We start from the raw sequence: 19,790 nt of genomic DNA on the forward strand, positions 1-19,790 counted from the left end.
GGGCTGTTCTGTCCATGACGTCTGTTACAAAGTGGCTAATATACACACAAAGTGAAATGTAGGAGCGGTTCGCACCGCTCAAAAAGTGATTTACAATTCAAAGAAACATAGATGGACAGGAACAGACTGTACATAAGGGGGAAGAAGATTAGAGACGGAACCGTGAAGAGTCTTAAGAGGGAGAGACGTTTGTGCCAGTACTTGTGTTGCGTGCCAAAATATCAGATCTACATGCTCACAATGGGTCGCAAGCTTATTACTTTTTCGGTGCAAAACACCATCGTACAAAGGAGTATAAATAAATAAGCATAGCCAGTTGAGGGGAAGGGGAGCTGTTGCCTGTAGCCTTGGAGAGAAAGGAAATAGGAGAGAGAGAGAGAGAGAGAGAGAGAGAGAGGGAGGGAGGGAGGGAGGGAGGGAGGGAGAGAGAGAGAGAGAGAGAGAGAGAGAGAGAGAGAGAGAGAGAGAGAGAGAGAGAGAGAGCGTACGGACGGACGGACGGACGGACAGACAGACGGTCTATCTACAGCGCTTACAGATCAATCCTCTCCCATTAAAGTGGACTGATTATATTATTAACATCTCTGTAAATGTGTGGGGATTCAATTAAATTATTTTGCAAACCCTGCTGAAATTCAGGCCCTGGTGTCTCTCTCCTGAAGTGTGCTTTTAATAAACAAATACAATAAACACATTTCTTTCCTATACTCAGTTAGTCTCCAGGGCTCAATAATACTAATATTACAGGCCCCTCGCTTTAAATTGTATTAGGTGAAAGTTGGTGTGAGACCTACTCACCGTGTTGGACAGCTCCATGTAGTTCTTATCAATGGGTGTGACACAAGCGCTGGTCTGGGCCAGGAGTTTGTGGAGAGCAGCCTTCTGCTCCATCACAGAGTCAGGCTGATCTAAAAACTTGCGGAGCAGAATAGACTTCTGAGGCTGCTGGCTATGAATCCCGACCTCAGGACTCTGGAGGTCTCGTGCTCCCAAGTCAAACTCCCAACTCTCTCTGGCTCCTGACAAGGTGCCTGAAAACACAGGTTGGTAAAATAATCAATAGAGCAGGTTCCACAGGGGATCCGGGACCCCTAGGGGGTCCTCAGAGTCATTACAGGGGGGCCGCCAACATCTTTGTGTGATAGGATAATTATTTTCAATGAACAACTTGAACCCTTGCATCCCTATTCTGAGGAGAACTTTACCCAAAAATAGAAGATCTAAAAGCTCTCAATGCCTCGCAGCGCGAGGCGTTGAGAGCTTTTAGATCTGCTAGTTTTGGCAAATAGGTTTGGTGTAGAGGTTAAGTGGTTAAATGTCTGAAAAAAAACCACATTAACCCAAATCCAACATAGACAGATGACAGTGCTGTCAAACAAGTCTATGAATCCATCTATGAAATCCGTGAAAATCTGCTACACAATTGTATACAATATGTAGTGGGGGTCCATACTTTATCTCCTTCTCAGCTAAGGGGTCCTTGGCCTGAAAACATTGAAGACCCCTGCAATAGAGGATAAAATAATGGAATCTTCTGTATTACATGTTATGTGACAACAACATTGCTTACTATTGTACACATATTCATTTATTAAACTAGCATTAGTAAGCTGACACCAATGACCAATCCCTACAATGCAGTTGAGTTGATTGAGTTAGCTTCTATAAATGGAAAATGTTCGTGACAGTGATAAGAGTCCCAGACAAGCAGAATAGAATTATTTTTGAAAAGGATCTTTGTCCTCACTGAACCCTCACACTCACAGACCTTGAAACTAAACCTTGGAAAAAGGACTGTTGGATATGGAAGGAGGTCTTCTTACACAGGAGTTAATGGCTGCATTCTAATGCCATGTTCATTTGGACACCTTTTCAGATCTTGTATCTTGTATTTCTAGGGGTGTCAAAATATAGCGGTCCACAAAATATCATGACATAAAACCTGACGATATCTATCGTCAAGACAAAATGTACTGTACTGCGCTGATGAATTCTCAAGTTTGCAATGTTTTACTTTTTTGTTTTTCACATTACAGTGGGCTGAGCACTCAAAGGTAATTGACCCTTTGTCAAGTCCCGCCCATGGTTGTGCCTCTCTTCACAGCCATTGGTCGCCGTTTCTTGAAAATTCAACATAACAAGGCAGAAAGTGCCTGCTGGTTTGTCAGTCAGGGACCAACCAGAAGGCTGACAAAGGGCAAATTGGGCATCATTCACAAAACATGTGTACGTGTATCAGATTTGATAATAATGTGTACAACTAAAGTTTCCATAAACATAATGGCATGAAGTGGAATAAAGTTGTTTTGTCTGCAACGTTATGAATTGCAATGTTGAACTGTCAATTACTATACAATAGAAATGGCTAAAGGAATGGAGAAACCATATGAACATGGTGACCCATTTCCACATTAGTTTCTCTCTCTCTCCTCGTTCATGTTGTAATGATCATAATTGCTGTTCTCAACGTAGCATGTGGATATGATCTCAAATGTGTTTAGGTTTGGATTTGGGACACGACCACAACTCGACCAACCAGAGACAGCGCAAATTGATGTTGTCTCTATCGGGTGGAAATATCCAAAACGGTTACTTTTCAGGATCATTCAAAAGTAGCAAAAGCTCAAAACCCTTGTAGAACGCTCAAGCTTTAAATACTTTTGAAGCTTGTGTGAGACGCTGTAGTATGATCACGTAGGGCATTAATTTAACCCAAAAAACAAAGATATAGAGATAAAAGTTTTCTGCCCGACAGCCACATAAAATGTGAGGGGTGAAAGACTAGGTTCACTGCTGTTACTGTCTAACCAAATCACTTTTCCTCACTCACTTTTCACTTGCGTCACTGTAATGGGTGTAAACAACCAACTGAGCAGTGACCATTACATTTGTGGGTTCTACAATACGTTTATTACTTTTATATTTTAAGTCAAACCATTTTATTTTGACTTCATCAATCATGTGTCCTTCTGCAGTCACAGCCTTGAAAGCATTAGTAATTTCTTTCTTTTTTTTTGTTTTATCTGTTCCTGTCATGCAACTATTTACACTGTTAGAAGTTAAGGCTTATCTCTGTGTCTTTTAATGTTGACAGGTCTACTGATGCAAATCAACATGAAAAGGAATGCTTCAGCTGGTACACTCGGTGCACGCACGCACAATATTTAGGCCAGGACTCGGCTCCAGAATGTGGGGGTTGTCTGCTAGTTGTGTAGTTTCCGCTGTAGTGGGACTTTAGTCCACGTCTTAATGTATTTGTGCTCTTTGGACCACAGCTGACAGGTAGTCAATGTTCATTAGGTGAAAATGTCACGTATACATGTTAACACTTTACCTACATGCATTTAGAAACTGGTTGTTAGGCATGCTGTTTGCCCAGATCACAGTGACACCAATGTGACAAGTATCCATCAGCAAGGCAAGCATTCATTGACTTAACATGCTCTAATTGTCAGTGGTACAGTTAGCCAAAATAAGTCAGCAAAGTATATATTACGCCTACATTTGAAGAAGAAAAAAGAAAAACACTGCACCAGTAGCTGACCTGACAGTGTCTGGTTCGACTCCGGCCTGTGTTGCATGTCATTCCCTTTTCTACCATCACTTTCCAGTCTCTCTGCACTCTCCCATCTAATCTAATTTTATTGTCTACCTCAACTTTCTTCTCAGCGTTCTACTTTCTACTGTCTCCACCAGGCCTGGAATTTCGTCATTTTAGGGGCAAGACCACTTGGCCTTTGGTGTTGTCCATTTTTTGAGGGCACAAAGGCCAAATGCAAGGACAGGAAATAATTACCGGTAATTGAATTTAAGGGTTAAGGATGATTTTACATTTAATATGAGAGACTCATATCTCTATCTGCTGTGAAATAAACACAAATTTACAATCTGATCCATGCTCAGCCCTGCACAAATATACTGGATTGGTTTAAAAATGGGGACTCAACAAAAGACACTGGTGTCTACATGACAAGAAACATGACATATTGACAAAACAGACACAGAGTTGAAAGTAGTACAGTCAGCTGCTGGGGCATTAAGGCCACTGTGGCCTCAGGGCCTGCCATATTTTGGAGGGGCACAAGGCCAAACTAAAGGGCCCTTTTAGTTTTCTTACTGCCCGTCTCTTCCTACATTGTACCCCTCTCAACTTTCCTACTGTGCCTCCTACACTTGTACCCCTCTCAACTTTCCTACTGTGCCTCCTACACCGTCCCTAAACGTCACAATTCTTTCTTCCATATTCTTGCTTCAGCATAGCGTAATGCACTCTACCTTGCTCTGCGCTACTATATTTGCGTTTGCACATCTGATGTGAAAACCCCATTGTTATTTCTATTGTTCACAGCCTGTTACTACTGACCCAGGCTGTTGTCACCGCTGGTTGGCAGGGAGATGATATGTTCCAGGAGCTTCTGGTTACTGTTGGGATCTTGGGTATGTCGGTAGAGCTTGCCCTCCTCCTTGTGGATCTCCTGCAACAGCCGCATGCGGCAGCGACTGAAGTCCTCATAGGATATCTTCCCACGCTCATCGCCTCCTAGCTGGCTCATGACATCTGCCACCGATTCCTCCATGTTGAGCTGACGACACACCATAAGGAGGTCATTCCTGATACCAAGACAGATGAAAAACATATACAAGTTTGAGTACACCCAAGCTTTGGTCACAAGTTCACAACATACAGTAAAGGATCTTGTTTTTATCCAACTTTGTAGTAGGCTATGACTTTCTTTGGATTGAGGAGAGGATACATCACACTGAGAGTAGCGGTGAAATAAATGAATCTGCATATCCTTTTGTCAGATGGGGAGTGTTTATCTTTGTAGAGGAATTAAGACACAAAATGTAATCTAATGATCATAATTAAGACAATCTTAACTACTGGAAGAAAAAGATTGTTATCAAAATAATAATACATTTCCCTCTGTTCACAAATATGTAATTCTGCTGCAATAATATACTTTTTTTAATTTCTGGGTTGACACAATGGTTGTTATCATCAGTATCATCAGTGTGTGTTTTTGACAGTGTTCTGCAATAATAGCAGAGATGTGGTGGAAAGAAGACAATGGCCTTCAGTGTAGCCTTATAATGAATATTTACATAAATATTGCATTGCATGGTGATAAATATTTTTGGCAGTGTCTTCCTTGCTCTACTGGCGGCTTCCACAACAAAACATGTGGCATCAATTTGTCCAGAGGTTTACCAGATTAGCAACACACAAAGAAACACACAAAGAAACACACACACACACACACACACACACACACACACACACACACACACACACACACACACACACACACACACACACAATCTGCTCACTAGCGATGACAAAGCAGTGTATTACAAGTCATTTCAAATGGAAACCAGTAAAAAAGAATTATGTATTTTGGTGTTTTCGGTTGGTTTAGGTAGACGCTAGACAGTGATGTTTTTTTTGGGCTACCAAAACAAACCGTGAAAACACCAATACACAGCGGGAGGGCATTGTCTTTCCCCAGGTAAGCACCATCTGACTACTCTGGTGGTTGCAGCTAGACAATCCACCCATGTTAAAACAAGGAGGGGATGTATACTGCAGTTAGTTAGCTGCATTAGTATATAGTCTGGCCAAGCCAGGCTAGCACTGCTGGTATACAGGTAATTGATGGGTGAAACAATTTATGTAAACACACGGCAAAGTTAGATAATATGCCTTTAAGTATTCAGTTAGGAGGATACATAGTTATAATTGTGAGACAGACATACTGAATCATAAAAAGACCCTCCATCAATTCAAAGGAACTTCATTGGCATGATAATGCATGCTTACATTGCCAAAGCAAGTATCAAAATATAATTAAAAACAGTTGAAATTGGGGACAAAACTTTTTTCTACTTCTTTTTCATGTCTGGGGGGGGGGGGGGGGGGGGGGGGTCCACCCTATGTTCCCCAGGTTCTATGTTCCCCACTTCTCCCCCAAAAAGGTTCTGTTCCCCAGGTTCTATGTTCCCCACCCACCCTCCACACAAAAAGGTTCCCCTCTCAACCAAAAAAAGGATCTACTGTATCTTCCCCACCAAAAAGAAAAAGTATATACAAATGCAGGAAATGGTGGGACATCTGGGCACTAAGAACATGTGGGCAATCCTAATTTAGGTGCCCAGTTTCTCAGGTGTCTACACCCAAGTGCCCACTTGTCTATGTGCCCACTCGTCCAAATGCCCACCAGATGCCCAGTCATAATTAAAGTATGGTGTCCAGATGTCCCTAGTGCTCCCTGTCCCACTATTATTCGTAATTTCTCCCCATTGTTGGGTGTTTTGAGTTGTTATTAATAATTAAAAATTAATGTTTCCTGCATTTTTGGATGAGTTTGGAACATAGAACCTTTTTTTTAGTTGAGCGGGGAACATAGAACCTTTTTTGTGGGGGTAAGTGGGGAACATAGAACCTGGGGAACATAGGACCTTTTTTGGATAAGCGGGGAACATAGAACCTTTTTTGGGGGGGTAAATGGGGAACATAGAACCTGGGGAACATAGGTACGGTCCCGCCTGCTGCAGTGCTACAGGTTGTAGGTTAACTAGCCAAAACGAAGGGAAGGGGAACTTATGCAGGAACACAACTAGTCGTTTTATCTTGACTTGCCAGATGCAGATATTTGGCTACTTGGGTTCGGGTTGTTCATTGTTTTCCGCGTCAGTCAGCTGACATTGGAATGTCTAGACTAGAGCCTGGAGCGTGATCATAAAGTCCTCTGCCTCGACTCGGATACACGTTTTCCAAGTTTCCCCAACAACTTTCTCTTCATATCGAGTGCTAAATGATAGCGAGTATGTTTACTATGTAGGTTTACCTGTTGATGAAGCCGTCTCCGTCTCCGTCGCAGGTCTGGAACAGGCGCCTCATCCTCTCCTCCTCCCCGGTGCTGGAGGTGTCGCTGCTGCCGCTGCTCACACTAACATCAGCCGCTGTGGTCGCCATGATCCTCCCACCATGGATCCCTACCGCTGGACTCACTGCAAGAACTTTACTAAAAGTTCCCCTACAGTCCTCGATTAAACACAATGGTTGTTATCATGCCTGTGTCCACGACTCCCCATCGTAACGTTTTTGCTGCGTTACGAACTCGACCGTAACGTGGCTGTATCGTGCATTTTGAGTAGCTGAATAAAAACAAGATAGTCAGAACTCAGAAGGCAAAAGATCCCAGAGGCGAAGCTCGGTGGGTGGGTGGCCTGTGTGATGAGCCTCAGAGGGCGGAGTGACTCCCAGCCTGCTCCCTTTGCCAGTCTCCTTGATTAGAAGAAACCACGGGCTTCAGTTCAAAGTCAAACATAGACTATGGATCTAAAAAATAATGACTTAGGCCTACTACAGTACAGTATCTCCAAATAATTACTTATTGATGAGCATGTGGTAGAAAAAATACTCACATTCTTTACTTATTAAAAGTTTCAATACTGCAATGTAGAAATACTTTGTTACAAGTAGTCCGGAATTCAATATTTACTTGAGAAGAATTATAGTAGAAAGTAGTCTACTCATTGTGCAGAGGTTTTCAACTGTAGCCTATTTTCTTTTGAAAATAGCTGATCTACAAGCTATTAGATCGGCTATTTTCAAATGCCCCAAAAGCAGGCTAATAAATGTATATCCTATGGGCAGAAGTGGTTAATGTATGTTCTGTAATCAAAATCTAGAAAGTAACAAGTAACTAACATTTTCAAATATTGTTGTGGAGTAAAAGTACAATATTTGCCTCTGAGATGTAGTGGAATAGAAGTAGGCCTTAAAGTTAAATACTGAAAATTGGAAATACTTCACTAAATCAAAATTGTGCTTAAATATACAGTACTTGAGTAAATATACTCAGTTATTTTACACCATTGATGATGATTGAATATGCTACAGTATCTCAAAATAATGACTTAGACCTACTACAGCAGTGGTTCTTAAACTTTATTAGTGTTTTAAGAACCCTCAATTCATAATACTTTGAGATAAAGTAATTATGAGAGGCTTAATTATCTAGAGATTCTATTGTTTTCAGAAGGTTTCTTATTATTTTGAGGTAGTAGCCTACGTCATTATTTTAAGAAAGTTAATCATTAGGCCTATTTGAGAAGGTTTCTGATTATCTTGCATCACCATTGCACCACTGATCTTGTGATATAACAAGTATCAAGGGCAAGACCACCGTTACAGAACTGCCTTAAAGTTAAAGCTCCAAACAGCCCAGAAAACTAATTAGGGTTGTGCTTGGACTTGGTCTTCCTCCTCGGGCCCACCTTACCGATCATCAGTAGCTGACAGAGTGCAGATCTTGCAATGGGCCTACAAGATACACTACACCTCCAAGAGGTACACTACACCTCCTTAATAATGACTTATCATCTGGGGGTCCTCCACCAGAAAATATTTAACATAGTAGATGTAATTGCCAATCATCCTGGCAAATCCAGGAGCATTGACAAGCCTGCCCAATGAGCGTGGACAATTTGGCGAGTTGGATTTACACCGGTAGCCTACCCTCCAGAATACCCTGACCATGTACCTGACAAACTACTCCCTAAAAAGATCAAGGATGTTCACGATCACAACACCAGAGGCAGCTCCACTAATCATCACCTAGCCTCCTTCAAAATTTCAAAATTGGTATGAAAAGTCACCTTCAGGCGGCTGCTACTCGTACTAAGCCCCCATGCTCCCCCCCCCCCCATTTTCTGCCTTTGTATTTGATGTTATGCTTTTTCTGTTTTTGAAATTGAAGTTATCCTAGATAAAGTAGGTCTACTATGCTGTCTGTCTTGCAATATTATATGAGATAGGCCTACATAAAGTGTGGTTCCTGTGGAAATATAAGCCGTAGCGCTTTCTAAGATCTCCTTTTAGTTTACCTTGTACCAGTGATTTGTACATGAAACTGTACTTTTTTTCTGTTGCAAACTTCTAATAAATTCTTCAATCAATCAATCAATCAATCAAACAGCTTCCAGTTCCATAGGCTAACCATCACCTGTCACCAGTCTGGCCTTGGACTTTTGCTCTTCCTCGTCGACCTGCCTGATTAGGGTAAAAGTTACCAAGCAACAAGTTGTTGCTTGACTAACAATAAAGATGCTTTGTCTTCATGTCTTGGCTAGCCTCGGAAACCTAGGATTTTATTTTGTCTTGGCTAACACACCACAGAGTTTTATTAAAACACAGCATATCAAGTCACACTTTAGGCAATCTCTCGAGACAGGAAGAGAGATAGACCGTGTGGGCGTCGTCCTTCACTCACCATCATAGTTAGATAAACAGCTCCATCTAGTGGAGAGAGACGGATTTGCAGTATTTGATTGATTGAAGAGTGATTAAAAGTTGGCTGCATAGGAAAAGGTACAGGACAGTACAGTTCACTGGTACAAGGTGAACTAAAAGGATAATCACCACAAGAAAGCTTTTGGGCTTGTGTCAATTGGGGTCCCTTTTGACAACTCATACAACATTAAATGGCGGGCAAATAAAACACAGTAGCCTACTATTCAAAAAAATATAAGAGTCGGAAAACATAATAAATAAAAGATTAATTATATTTACAATAGAAAGGTCAGGGGGAGGTTAGGATATGTTTTGTCTTTTGCAAGATGCTGTACTCTGTCAGCTACCATGAGCCAACCCACACTAAAATGATCAGTAGGGGTAAGGTGAGCCCGAGATGTTTCCACAGAAATGGATTCTTCTGGACTTATCATCAGCCTTGTGGAACCACACAGACCACATTCTTTTGTATGGATTTTTGCATATCTGTAAAGTGAGCCATTACCTAACATCTGTGACAAGTAGGCTATGATGCATTAGTACTGTATATACCCACATGTGCAATTAGACCATGAAAAAACGGTGGTAAAGTAGGCACCCTAATACACAGATTGTGAGAATTTCTGCTGATTTGTACTTTTGAATATTTATGTTACTATATGTTACGGCCTCCAAACAATTCAATAGATCAAACAGTGGTTTAAATTGGAGACCTCAACATAAGGATAGGACACCACAAAATGGAAAGTTTTAACAGGTTTTATTGAACCTTTTCCCACAACTTTAAACATTTTATTGATGAAAACATAACTGAAATTCAATATAACTATTACCAAAGAAAAAACTACGAAAAGGGCCTTAAGCGCGGGGGGGGGGGGGGGGGGGGGGTCAGGCAACCCCCTATGGCCATAAAAGCTGGGCCCCCCTCCCTTCCTGACAAAACCAAATTACAAGCTAAAAACTAAACGAAAAGTAGGACTAACGGATAACGGCCATCTCCAGGCCAATGTAAAATAACAACTAAAGGTTACTGAAAGAAAAAAATAATTAAGCTTATAAAGCATAATGTTGTAGCTGTTGCTGGGTCTGTGTCTCTAGATTAGAACAATGAGCAGGCTGGTGATTAGGGTGGCACTGGCAGTGATTTGAGATCTGCTGCAGGTGAGCCTGGGTGTGTCAGCCTGAGAAGAGAAAGACATTGGTGTTTAGGCACAGCACAGTGAATGAATGTTTGAGTGAGTGAATGGTGTCATAGCCACAAGCAACAACTTACAGTGAGTATTTTTAAATGCATGTACTTTTGAATTCCATTCCAGTCACGTCCACCTCTATTAGTGGCTTATCAAGTTCAACTGTATGAGTAGTGGCCCAACTGGGAGGACTGGTTTTGTCAGTAGGCCTATGATTACAAATGAATTGTTCACAGTGGTTTTGTCATTTTTGTAATTGTAAGAGACAAACACAAATGCTTGTGGGACTGGGAATGATGAATGGATTATGATGACTGATGGTGTTCTACCCTGTGAGGCATTTTTGTGTAGGCTATAACTTATTTTTAAAATTCGCAAAATGTACAAATTTGAAAAACTTGGTTTGGTGTGCAGTTGTGCATCCCCTCAGTGTCATGACGCCCTACTGGTTCTGAAACTTATTTCAGGAAAATGACCCACAAATAATATGTATGTGGCCGCAGACCCCCATATGAAAATATTTTGTGCCAGGAACTCTGATACAAGATCTGTGTTCTTAATATATTCTAAATGTTTTTTGGGAATGTTTTTTTCGAAAATATTTTGAAATAATACATTAAGAGCAAAATGTAAGGAACCAAAGATTAACAGACACATAAAAATGTGTCCGTAACCCACAAATGGGTCCCGACCCAGTGCTCGGGAAACAGTGGCCTAGATGACAACCTATGCATATGTAATCTGTGTCAATAGATTAAAACCTGAGGATTTGCCAAATTTATTTTACTTGCACTATACACTTAACTTAGCCTCAGTAGCCGAATCTACCATTTTGTATCTACAGTATATATAGTTTCAGGGGTCATGGTTCCATTGATTGAACTGTTTACTGTGATACTGTCATTCACAGCTTGTCAGACCTGTCAGCTGTGTTTTTCTTTTTTGTGTGTCACAGAGACCGTGTAGAATATCCATTGTGTCGTATGTCTCGGCTATGGAATTTTTCACAGTTATGCATATTTTACCATCTGAAAAATCTTCTCATGTAATTGCTTCTACAATGGCATCCCAGGAATGACACTGTCATCTGACAACAGTGGGGAAGGAGGTTATTGAGTATCTGATGTCCCTGTTTCTGAGTAGAATTATAAAGATATGTGTGTGTGTATATATGTATACCAGTAAGACTCCCTAATCGGTTGGTCGCTTATCTCCACAAATAGGCCAAATGTTTGTTTTACCAATTATCAAGACATACGGGCAGTTGACAGTTTGCCATGGTTACTCATTGAAGTTGAATCTCCATATATGGAGATAACCTACGCCTCACACTAAGTCTGACCTCACCAGCCCATATTTGGGCATGAGCAACTTATGTCTCCATATATGGAGATATGATGACATCACACAGTCCTCAGCCGATGATGTGGCGTGATGTCATACAATACACAAACGAGCCCTACAGTATAAAGGGGCAATTCTTGCCAGGAAAGAAGCATTTCTTCGACTCAGACCTTATCGCCAGGGTTGGCTTATAGCAGCTGTCGGTAGGACCATATATGGATTCTGTTAGTGTGGATCTCCTAACAGGGCATCATCTGGGATACAATCCCTTTTATGCCCATATATGGAGATCCCTAACAGAATCCCTTTCATGCCCATATATGGAGATCCCTAACAGAATCCCTTTTATGCCCATATATGGAGATCCCTAACAGCATCCCTTTTATGCCCATATATGGAGATCACTAACAGCTAACAGAATCCCTTTTATGCCCATATATGGAGATCCCTAACAGAATCCCTTTTATGCCCATATATGGAGATCCCTAACAGAATCCCTTTTATGCCCACATATGGAGATCCCTAACAGAATCCCTTTTATGCCCATATATGGAGATCCCTAACAGAATCCCTTTTATGCCCATATATGGAGATCCCTAACAGAATCCCTTGTATGCCCATATATGGAAATCCCTAACAGAATCCCTTTTATGCCCATATATGGAGATCCCTAACGGAATCCCTTTTATGCCCATATATTATGGAGAAATCCCTGCTCTGAGTATCTGACATCAGTGTGATGTCACCTGTTTATGCCCATATATGGAGATCCCTGCTCTGCGTATCTGGTTGCTATGGTAAACAGTTGGTTGCTAGGGTAAAAAAACATGGTTGCTATGGTAAACAGTTGGTTGCTAGGGTAAACAGTTGGTTGCTAGGGTAAAACCATGGTTGCTAAGGTGGTTGCTAACGTACACTAACAAACCAGCAACAACAGACTGTTGCCACAGCAACGTACACAAAGGTTTGTGTACACATGTGGTGTGATGTCATACTGATGCGGAGATATGAGCAGGGCAAAGGTGTGACGTGTGACGTGTGACGGACGGACGGCCGGTGGAGGTTTTCATAGTAAACTGCTCCCTGACGGTCGCAATTAAAATATTGTGCTGCATGGCTGGTGGTTTCATCTGGTTCCACCCAGATATGGTAATTAGACTACCATGTGGGAGTGGTCACCTGTGGGTTAATGTTTAAAGAGAGAGCATCACAATGGTATCAGTGTCAGGACTGGAACAGGACTGTTTAGCCACGTAAAGAGGAGAAATTGCCAGTTTCGCTACAGGTAGGTTGACCTAATTTTCCCTGAGCTATCCCTCTGGACTGGAGTTTGTTTGTGTGTATATGAGAAAGAAGTAGTCGCCAGCACTCAAGGAATCTCCTTTTTACATGATTTTATTTACCTCAATGGACAGAGTGTAGTCAACGGACGCGTTTCGACCCTGTGGTCTTCTTCAGCGTTGTATCAGTGTGTATATGACCAACATGCATTTAATTGCATGTCGATGTGCCTGTAGGCATAGAAATGTGATTGAACAACATTTCTATGGGGTTTTCCCCTTACAAAATATTTGTAATTTAAAAAATAATGTGCAGAGTGGTAAGTTGAAATTGATCTAATCTTTTCACATTTCAGGCTAAAAATGTACAACAACTCATTGAAGACCGCAGAGCTGCTTTATGATGGCTGGCTCAATTATGCTGCTAAGTATGCTGGTAAATTGCAATTATCTATTTTTAACTTTTAAGAACAGCTTGATATTCAATTACTATTTTATGAGTTTAATTTACAAAAATGGTGGTTTCACAGCTGTGTGTGTGTGTGTGTGTGTGTGTGTGTGTGTGTGTGTGTGTGTGTGTGTGTGTGTGTGTGTGTGTGTGTGTGTGTGTGTGTGTGTGTGTGTGTGTGTGTGTGTGTGTGTGTGTGTGAGATTATATATTTTCATAATGTCAAGTGTGTGGTGAGCTGATAAACATACAATATGTACAGCAAATGGCAACGGGCTACCTTATTTGGTATTGAGATGACCAGCTTTTTCTCTTCTCATTGATGGCATAGACCCCAGAACGGAGGATTGGTTTCTCATGTCTTCTATCTGGCCTCAGACCATCCTCATCGCATCGTACATATTCTTTGTCACAACACTGGGGCCACGTTTGATGGAAAACCAGAAGGCCTTTGACCTCAAGAACATCATGTTCTTCTACAACGTCAGCGTTGTGGGCTTGTCTTTATACATGATACATGAGGTAGGTTCTCTCATCATGATGACTACCTGTAGACATGATCTGTGGACATAACTTTAATCTGGGTTCCCAGAAGTCTTCGCCAGCTCTCGAAGCATACAAACGGGAGGGGCGAGAATAGGGTTCATGTGGATTCATGTTGTTGCTTCCCCTTTGTGTTTCCTAGTTTCTCATGTCGGGGTGGCTGCAAGGCTACTCGTTCCGTTGTGAAATTGTGGACTACTCCGACTCGCCTCTGGCACTCAGGGTAAGTGACAAATTAGAACCTGATATTTACAAATCTCCAATAATTGTTTTTAGTTCCGTTAGCGTCCGAGCTTTATAGGGGTAGGGGTTCAAGCATGCAGACCAACAGACAGATGGTCAGGTAGACGGGCAGGCCAGTGGGTGAACTCAGATGATGATAGTTACAGTATTTGGCAAACAGGTAGTTTAATCCAGTGGTTCCCAAACTTTTTAGCCTGTGACCCAAAAGAGAAATTAGACATTTTCCCAGGATTCAATTCAATTCAAATTCAATTTCAATTCATTTTTTTTCAATTCAAAGGGCTTTATTGGCATGAGAAAACATACGTTTACAAAGCAGAAGTGTACACCAAAAGCAGAAGTGTACACAATACAATACAATCAGAACAAAATATGTACAGGTGAAAACAGTTTTCATGCATCACGGTGCATCCAGGACCCAAACTAGTGAAAATAGCAGATCTACAAGTTCACTACTTCTCAAAGTTAATTGTAGATTGGCTCTCTTCACTAATTAATTCTCTTTTTTAAATGAATGAATTTCTTAGATTGTGTGTGTGTGTGTGTGTGTGTGTGTGTGTGTGTGTGTGTGTGTGTGTGTGTGTGTGTGTGTGTGTGTGTGTGTGTGTGTGTGTGTGTGTGTGTGTGTGTGTGTGTGTGTGTGTGTGTGTGTGTGTGTGTGTGTGTGTGTGTGTGTGTGTGTGTGTGTGTGTGTGTGTGTGTGTGTGTGTGTGTGGAAACTCATGGCTATGCAGCCAAATAGTCAGAATACTTTGGATGGTGATGTCATGGCCTTTCCTGTAGCGCCACCCTTAAGCTAACATTTTCATTTGGGTGTAAGGTGCAGCATGGCCTTTAGTCTATAGGGCTGCTAACAGGGCTTTAGACTGATCTCTTATTTTTTGTTCCATTTTACAGATGGCGGGGGCCTGCTGGATGTACTACTTCTCAAAGTTAATTGAAATGTTCGACACGGTAAGCACTTTACTAACCACACTTTGGGAAACGGTGAACTAAGAGATATTGTTCTCTTGCGTTTTGTCTTTTGTCCTCAAATAATCCATCAAGTATTCCGGTGTGCATGCAAAGCGCTCCCTTCAAACAGGCTCAAAACATTTGATTCCCCACAGGGGCATCACAAGGGGGGGGGGGGGGGACTGAGTTACTATGGCCCAAGGTGGAGGGGCCTTAATTATATTATACTTTAGCTATTGAAAAATAGTAGATCTACACAAGGTCACAGCACGGCACGCTGCGAGCTTTTAGATCTGCTATTTTTGAAAAGTCGTGAAAATGTGTGCAAATCTTTGAATATGTCTTTTTTTAAGCGAACATTTGTAACTCAAATTTTGCTTCTGAGGGGTCCCTGGAACTAGATATCTTTGAAATTTCACGATTTAAAAAAAAATAGATCTACAAGCTTGCAGCACTCTGTGAGCTTGTATATCTGCTATTTTTCAATAGTTAAAGCACAAAATAATGCGTTCCCAGTCTAAATGGGTTAAACCCCTCCCCCTATGAAGAACATTCATGCATGGGGGCCCGCAGTGAATCCTTGTACCCAGCACCCAGGGCTGCAAAATTTGGTACGACACCCCTGATTCTGCAATCCGCATTAACCACGCCTCTCTCTCGCCCTCTCTTCATCAGGTCTTCTTTGTTCTCCGTAAAAAGAACAAGCAGGTGACGTTCCTCCATGTCTATCACCATTCCATCATGCCGTTCACCTGGTGGTTTGGTGTCAAGTTTGCCCCCGGTGGCCAGGGATCATTCCATGCCGTACTCAACTGTTCTGTTCATGTCATGATGTACTCGTACTATGCCCTGGCTGCCCTGGGACCCGCCTACCAGAAGTACCTGTGGTGGAAGAAGTACATGACCTCTATCCAACTGGTAGGTGGCATTATTTGTTTCTGCCTCCTGTTAGTAGCTTTATTGTGGGCTCGCCTATAAGGCGAGCACACTTTAGATATTGTCATTATTTATTTATCTATCAGGCAATCAGTAGACGGGATCTTCGGTTCCTTTCTACTCCTACATACTTAGTGAGAAAATGAAAATAAAAACATCAATGTGTTCAGCTTACTGTGGCGCAGTGTGCTATTACTTTTTACAGCAATCGGCCAAATGGTGGCGCTGTAGGAAGCCTTCGAAAGTGCGATCTTTGAACAGGTATAGCTCATGCTGTGTTTTAGGTACAGCCATGAAACCTGTATACACGTATGCGTCTCCTCATGCCGAACAACTTTTACCCTCTAACTTTTGACCTCTGACCTTTAGGTCTCCCACAATTCGGAATTATATGAAAAACAGTAAAAATCTATCTCCTCCTGGGATTTTCGCGTCAAGTGCACAAAACTTTTTTCACATGAACTTTGGACCAATACGGTCAGATTGATCAACCAGATTTTTTTTAAAGTGAAATATAATTTTTTAATAATTCAATAAATATTGCGGTTTTATGCAAATTATTCTTCGGCCTCTAAATCATACATGCAAAGTTACAAGTTCATGGCATTTGGCAAAGATGTGGAGGGTTAGTCAAAGTATCACTGAAACCAATTTTATTCCAATCGGCCAAAGGGGGGCGCTATACGAAGCGTTTGAAAATTCAAACTTCAAACGGGCATAAGTCATGACTCGTTTTGTTTGAAGACATGCGACTTGTTACACGCGTGCTTTGACTCGAGCGGAAGACATCTGTGTCGTTGTTACGTAAGCTCCGCCCTTCCATTTTCCGCCATTTTGAGCAGTTTGTAAAACGCATAAACCCGCTTTTATTCTGGAATTTTCGCGTCACGTGCACAAAACTTTTTTTACGTGAACTTTGGACCGATATCTAAAGATCTGTCAGATCGGATTTCTTTAACATTGAAACATGCTTTTTTAAATAATTCAAACAATATTGCATTTTTATGCAAATTATTCTTCTGCCTCTAAAACATACATGCAAAGTCACATTTTCATGACAAAATAGTGTAGAGGGTTAGTTCAAATATCACTGAAACCAATCTTACCCCAAATGGCCAAAGGGGGGCGCTATATAATTTTGAGCAGTTTGTAAAACGCTTAAACTCGTTTTTATTCTAGGATTTTTTTTGCAATTTGCATGAAACATTCTACACGCAATCTAAGGACCTTTATCTAACATGCCTATGAAGTGCACACAAAAAAATTATAAAATAATAATAATAAATATAGCTGCAAGCAGCGATAAAGTGTCCAAAGCCAAAAACACCTCAAATCATGAACACAGCCTGGGATGTGCGTGAAATCTTGCAAGCACATTCCCAATAGGTCAAGGAACAGATACCAACCTTCTCACATTGGCCTGTTATAGCGCCACCAGCGGGTCAACTTTTGCATAACACATTTTTGGAACAAAATGGACCAATCTTTGACGTCAGTAACGTCAAAGAGAGCACTGCCTGCGATCTTGACATTTTGTGCTTTTATAGCCATTGTTTTCCGGCTTGAAGCGAGCCCACAATTGTTTCGAAGGAACAATATTTTTCTAGTTTTAATTAAGACCGGGAAAAGCAAGTCAGACATTTTAGATTTTAGCTAAAAAGGCATTATTTCGTACTTTTGGCTATTCAAACATTTACAAGTGCCGTGCTATGAGCTTGTAGATCTGGTATCTTTTTAAATTGTAATTTATTTTGTGCCAATCTTTGAATATAGGCCTAGTTTTTAAGCAAACCATTTTTTATTTGTTTTTACTAAAGTCTTTGCTTTTGGGTGTCCCTGGAACAAAACATTTTGAGACGGGTGTCCAAATACAATTTTGGGGGTCTTTGACATGAAAACGTTTGAGCACCACTTAACATATTTTTCAGAAAACTGTTCGGCTTTAGATTAGAAGACATTTGTTGAATCGGCCTCATGTCTTAAAGGAATACCGGTATAGTTCCCCCCCAAAATGACTGTCTTTCGATTACTCACAAATTAATTTGTGTCTCCATTCGGAATCAGTGGGGTGTGACCGTGTGAACTATTCCTTTAATGGGTTAAGTGAACGTCAATATGTTTGACGGAATAAAAAAATCCTCGAACATGTATCTGTCTAAACCCTAAACAAAACGTTCTTCTAAAGCAATTATGTTATTCCTTTACTCAGGTCCAGTTTGTGATGGCGTTCGTCCACATTGTCCAGATCTTCTTCATGGAGGACTGTGCGATTCTGACCAGTCCTGACCAGTTCCCCGTCATCCTGTACCTCATTGCGCTCTATGCTGTGTCCTTCATGATCCTCTTCCTCAACTTCTACTTCCATGCATACATCAAAGGCAAGAGGCTTCCCAAGCATCCCCTGCATGCTTGTTGTCTTCAAAATGACAATGGCATGCACACAAGGAGCCACAGCCAACGCTTCCTTAATAAGGACGATTAAAAACCTACATACAAGGATTCCTTTATGACAGTGGTTCTCAAACCTTTTAATTTCAAAGAGCCTGATGACTGAGATTGTAAGTATGGAACTAGATGAACTCATAAAGGCAGGGGTGTCACAAGGGGGGGGGGGGGGGGGGGGGGAGACTGAGTTACTTTATAAACTGAAAAATAGCACCGAGTGCCGCGCTGCGAGCTTGTAGAGTTATTTTTGAAAAGTCATGAAAATGTGTGCAAATCTTTGAATATATGTATTTAAGTGAACATTTGTAACTCAAATTTTGCTTCTGGGGTGGTCCCTGGATTTTGAGATGGGGGTCCGTGGCCAAATATCATTTTGGGGGTTCTTCACATGAAAAAGTTTGAGCACCACTGACATAGAAACAGTTTTTTCAAAAAACCTTAGGATTTGAAATATTCAAAGACTTGCACAAAATGTTCAGATTTTTCAAAAATGGCAGATCTACAAGCTTGCAGCGCCGCGCTGTGAGCTTGTATATAGTGTAGTAAAAGCACAAAATGTGTGAATCCTTGTACCTGGGGCCCAGAATTTGGTGCGACACCCCTGCATAAAGAGTTAATTTGGTCCATTACATACCTGTACAGGTCCACTACTAGTGGGAGAAATATGTGAAAAGGGTGTTCACTTCCGGCAGAAAGCGTGAAAATTTGCACCTAGGGGTATTTTTGTGCGCTGAATTCAAAAATTGACGGTCCCAAGCACTTTTCTCAAATTAACTTTTCTCTCATTCACTTACCATAGGGTTAGGGTTAGGAAAAAATGACCCCCCAAAAATCTTCTATTATGTAGCATGTGAGGGGTCTATCTAGGGGGTTTTCATGATTCTGAATCCATTCCAAGCATTTGTTTTGCACAAAAAACATTCCTTGGGCAAGAAATGGACCCCACAAACTATGGTTTAGTGATGAGTCATCACTTTTCAAAGTTTTGTTGTGTCCATTTCTCGGAAAGGAATGTTTTTCGTGCAAAACAAATGCTTGCAATGGATTCAGAATCCCGAAAAACACCTAGTTTGACCCCTCACATGCTACTTGAAGAAGATTTTTTGGGG

General features: G+C 41.3%; 2 protein-coding genes across 2 annotated transcripts in view; one reads left to right on the plus strand and one right to left on the minus strand.

The window, feature by feature from the left end:
- LOC308285000 (uncharacterized protein) overlaps positions 1-6,976 on the minus strand; it is a gene marked incomplete at both ends in the record, with an annotated part of 8,649 nt that extends 1,673 nt beyond the window's left edge. The window contains 3 exons of the mRNA XM_080725720.1: positions 799-1,019; positions 4,364-4,611; positions 6,849-6,976. Of these exons, the coding sequence (XP_080581846.1) occupies positions 799-1,019; positions 4,364-4,611; positions 6,849-6,976 (597 nt within the window). The remainder of the gene's footprint in view (positions 1-798; positions 1,020-4,363; positions 4,612-6,848) is intronic.
- A 6,499-nt stretch (positions 6,977-13,475) lies between these two features.
- Positions 13,476-18,718, plus strand: LOC308285001 (very long chain fatty acid elongase 7-like; the record flags this gene model as incomplete). Its single annotated transcript, XM_080725721.1, has 6 exons — positions 13,476-13,548; positions 13,892-14,082; positions 14,246-14,326; positions 15,244-15,300; positions 15,976-16,218; positions 18,446-18,718. 6 exons carry the CDS (start codon positions 13,476-13,478, stop codon positions 18,716-18,718), a joined length of 918 nt encoding a protein of 305 aa, XP_080581847.1.
- Positions 18,719-19,790: the final 1,072 nt, after the last annotated feature.

The sequence above is a fragment of the Nannobrachium achirus genome (genome assembly GCF_963921795.1).
Source record: "Nannobrachium achirus genome assembly, chromosome: 5".
NCBI classification, from domain to species: domain Eukaryota; kingdom Metazoa; phylum Chordata; class Actinopteri; order Myctophiformes; family Myctophidae; genus Nannobrachium; species Nannobrachium achirus.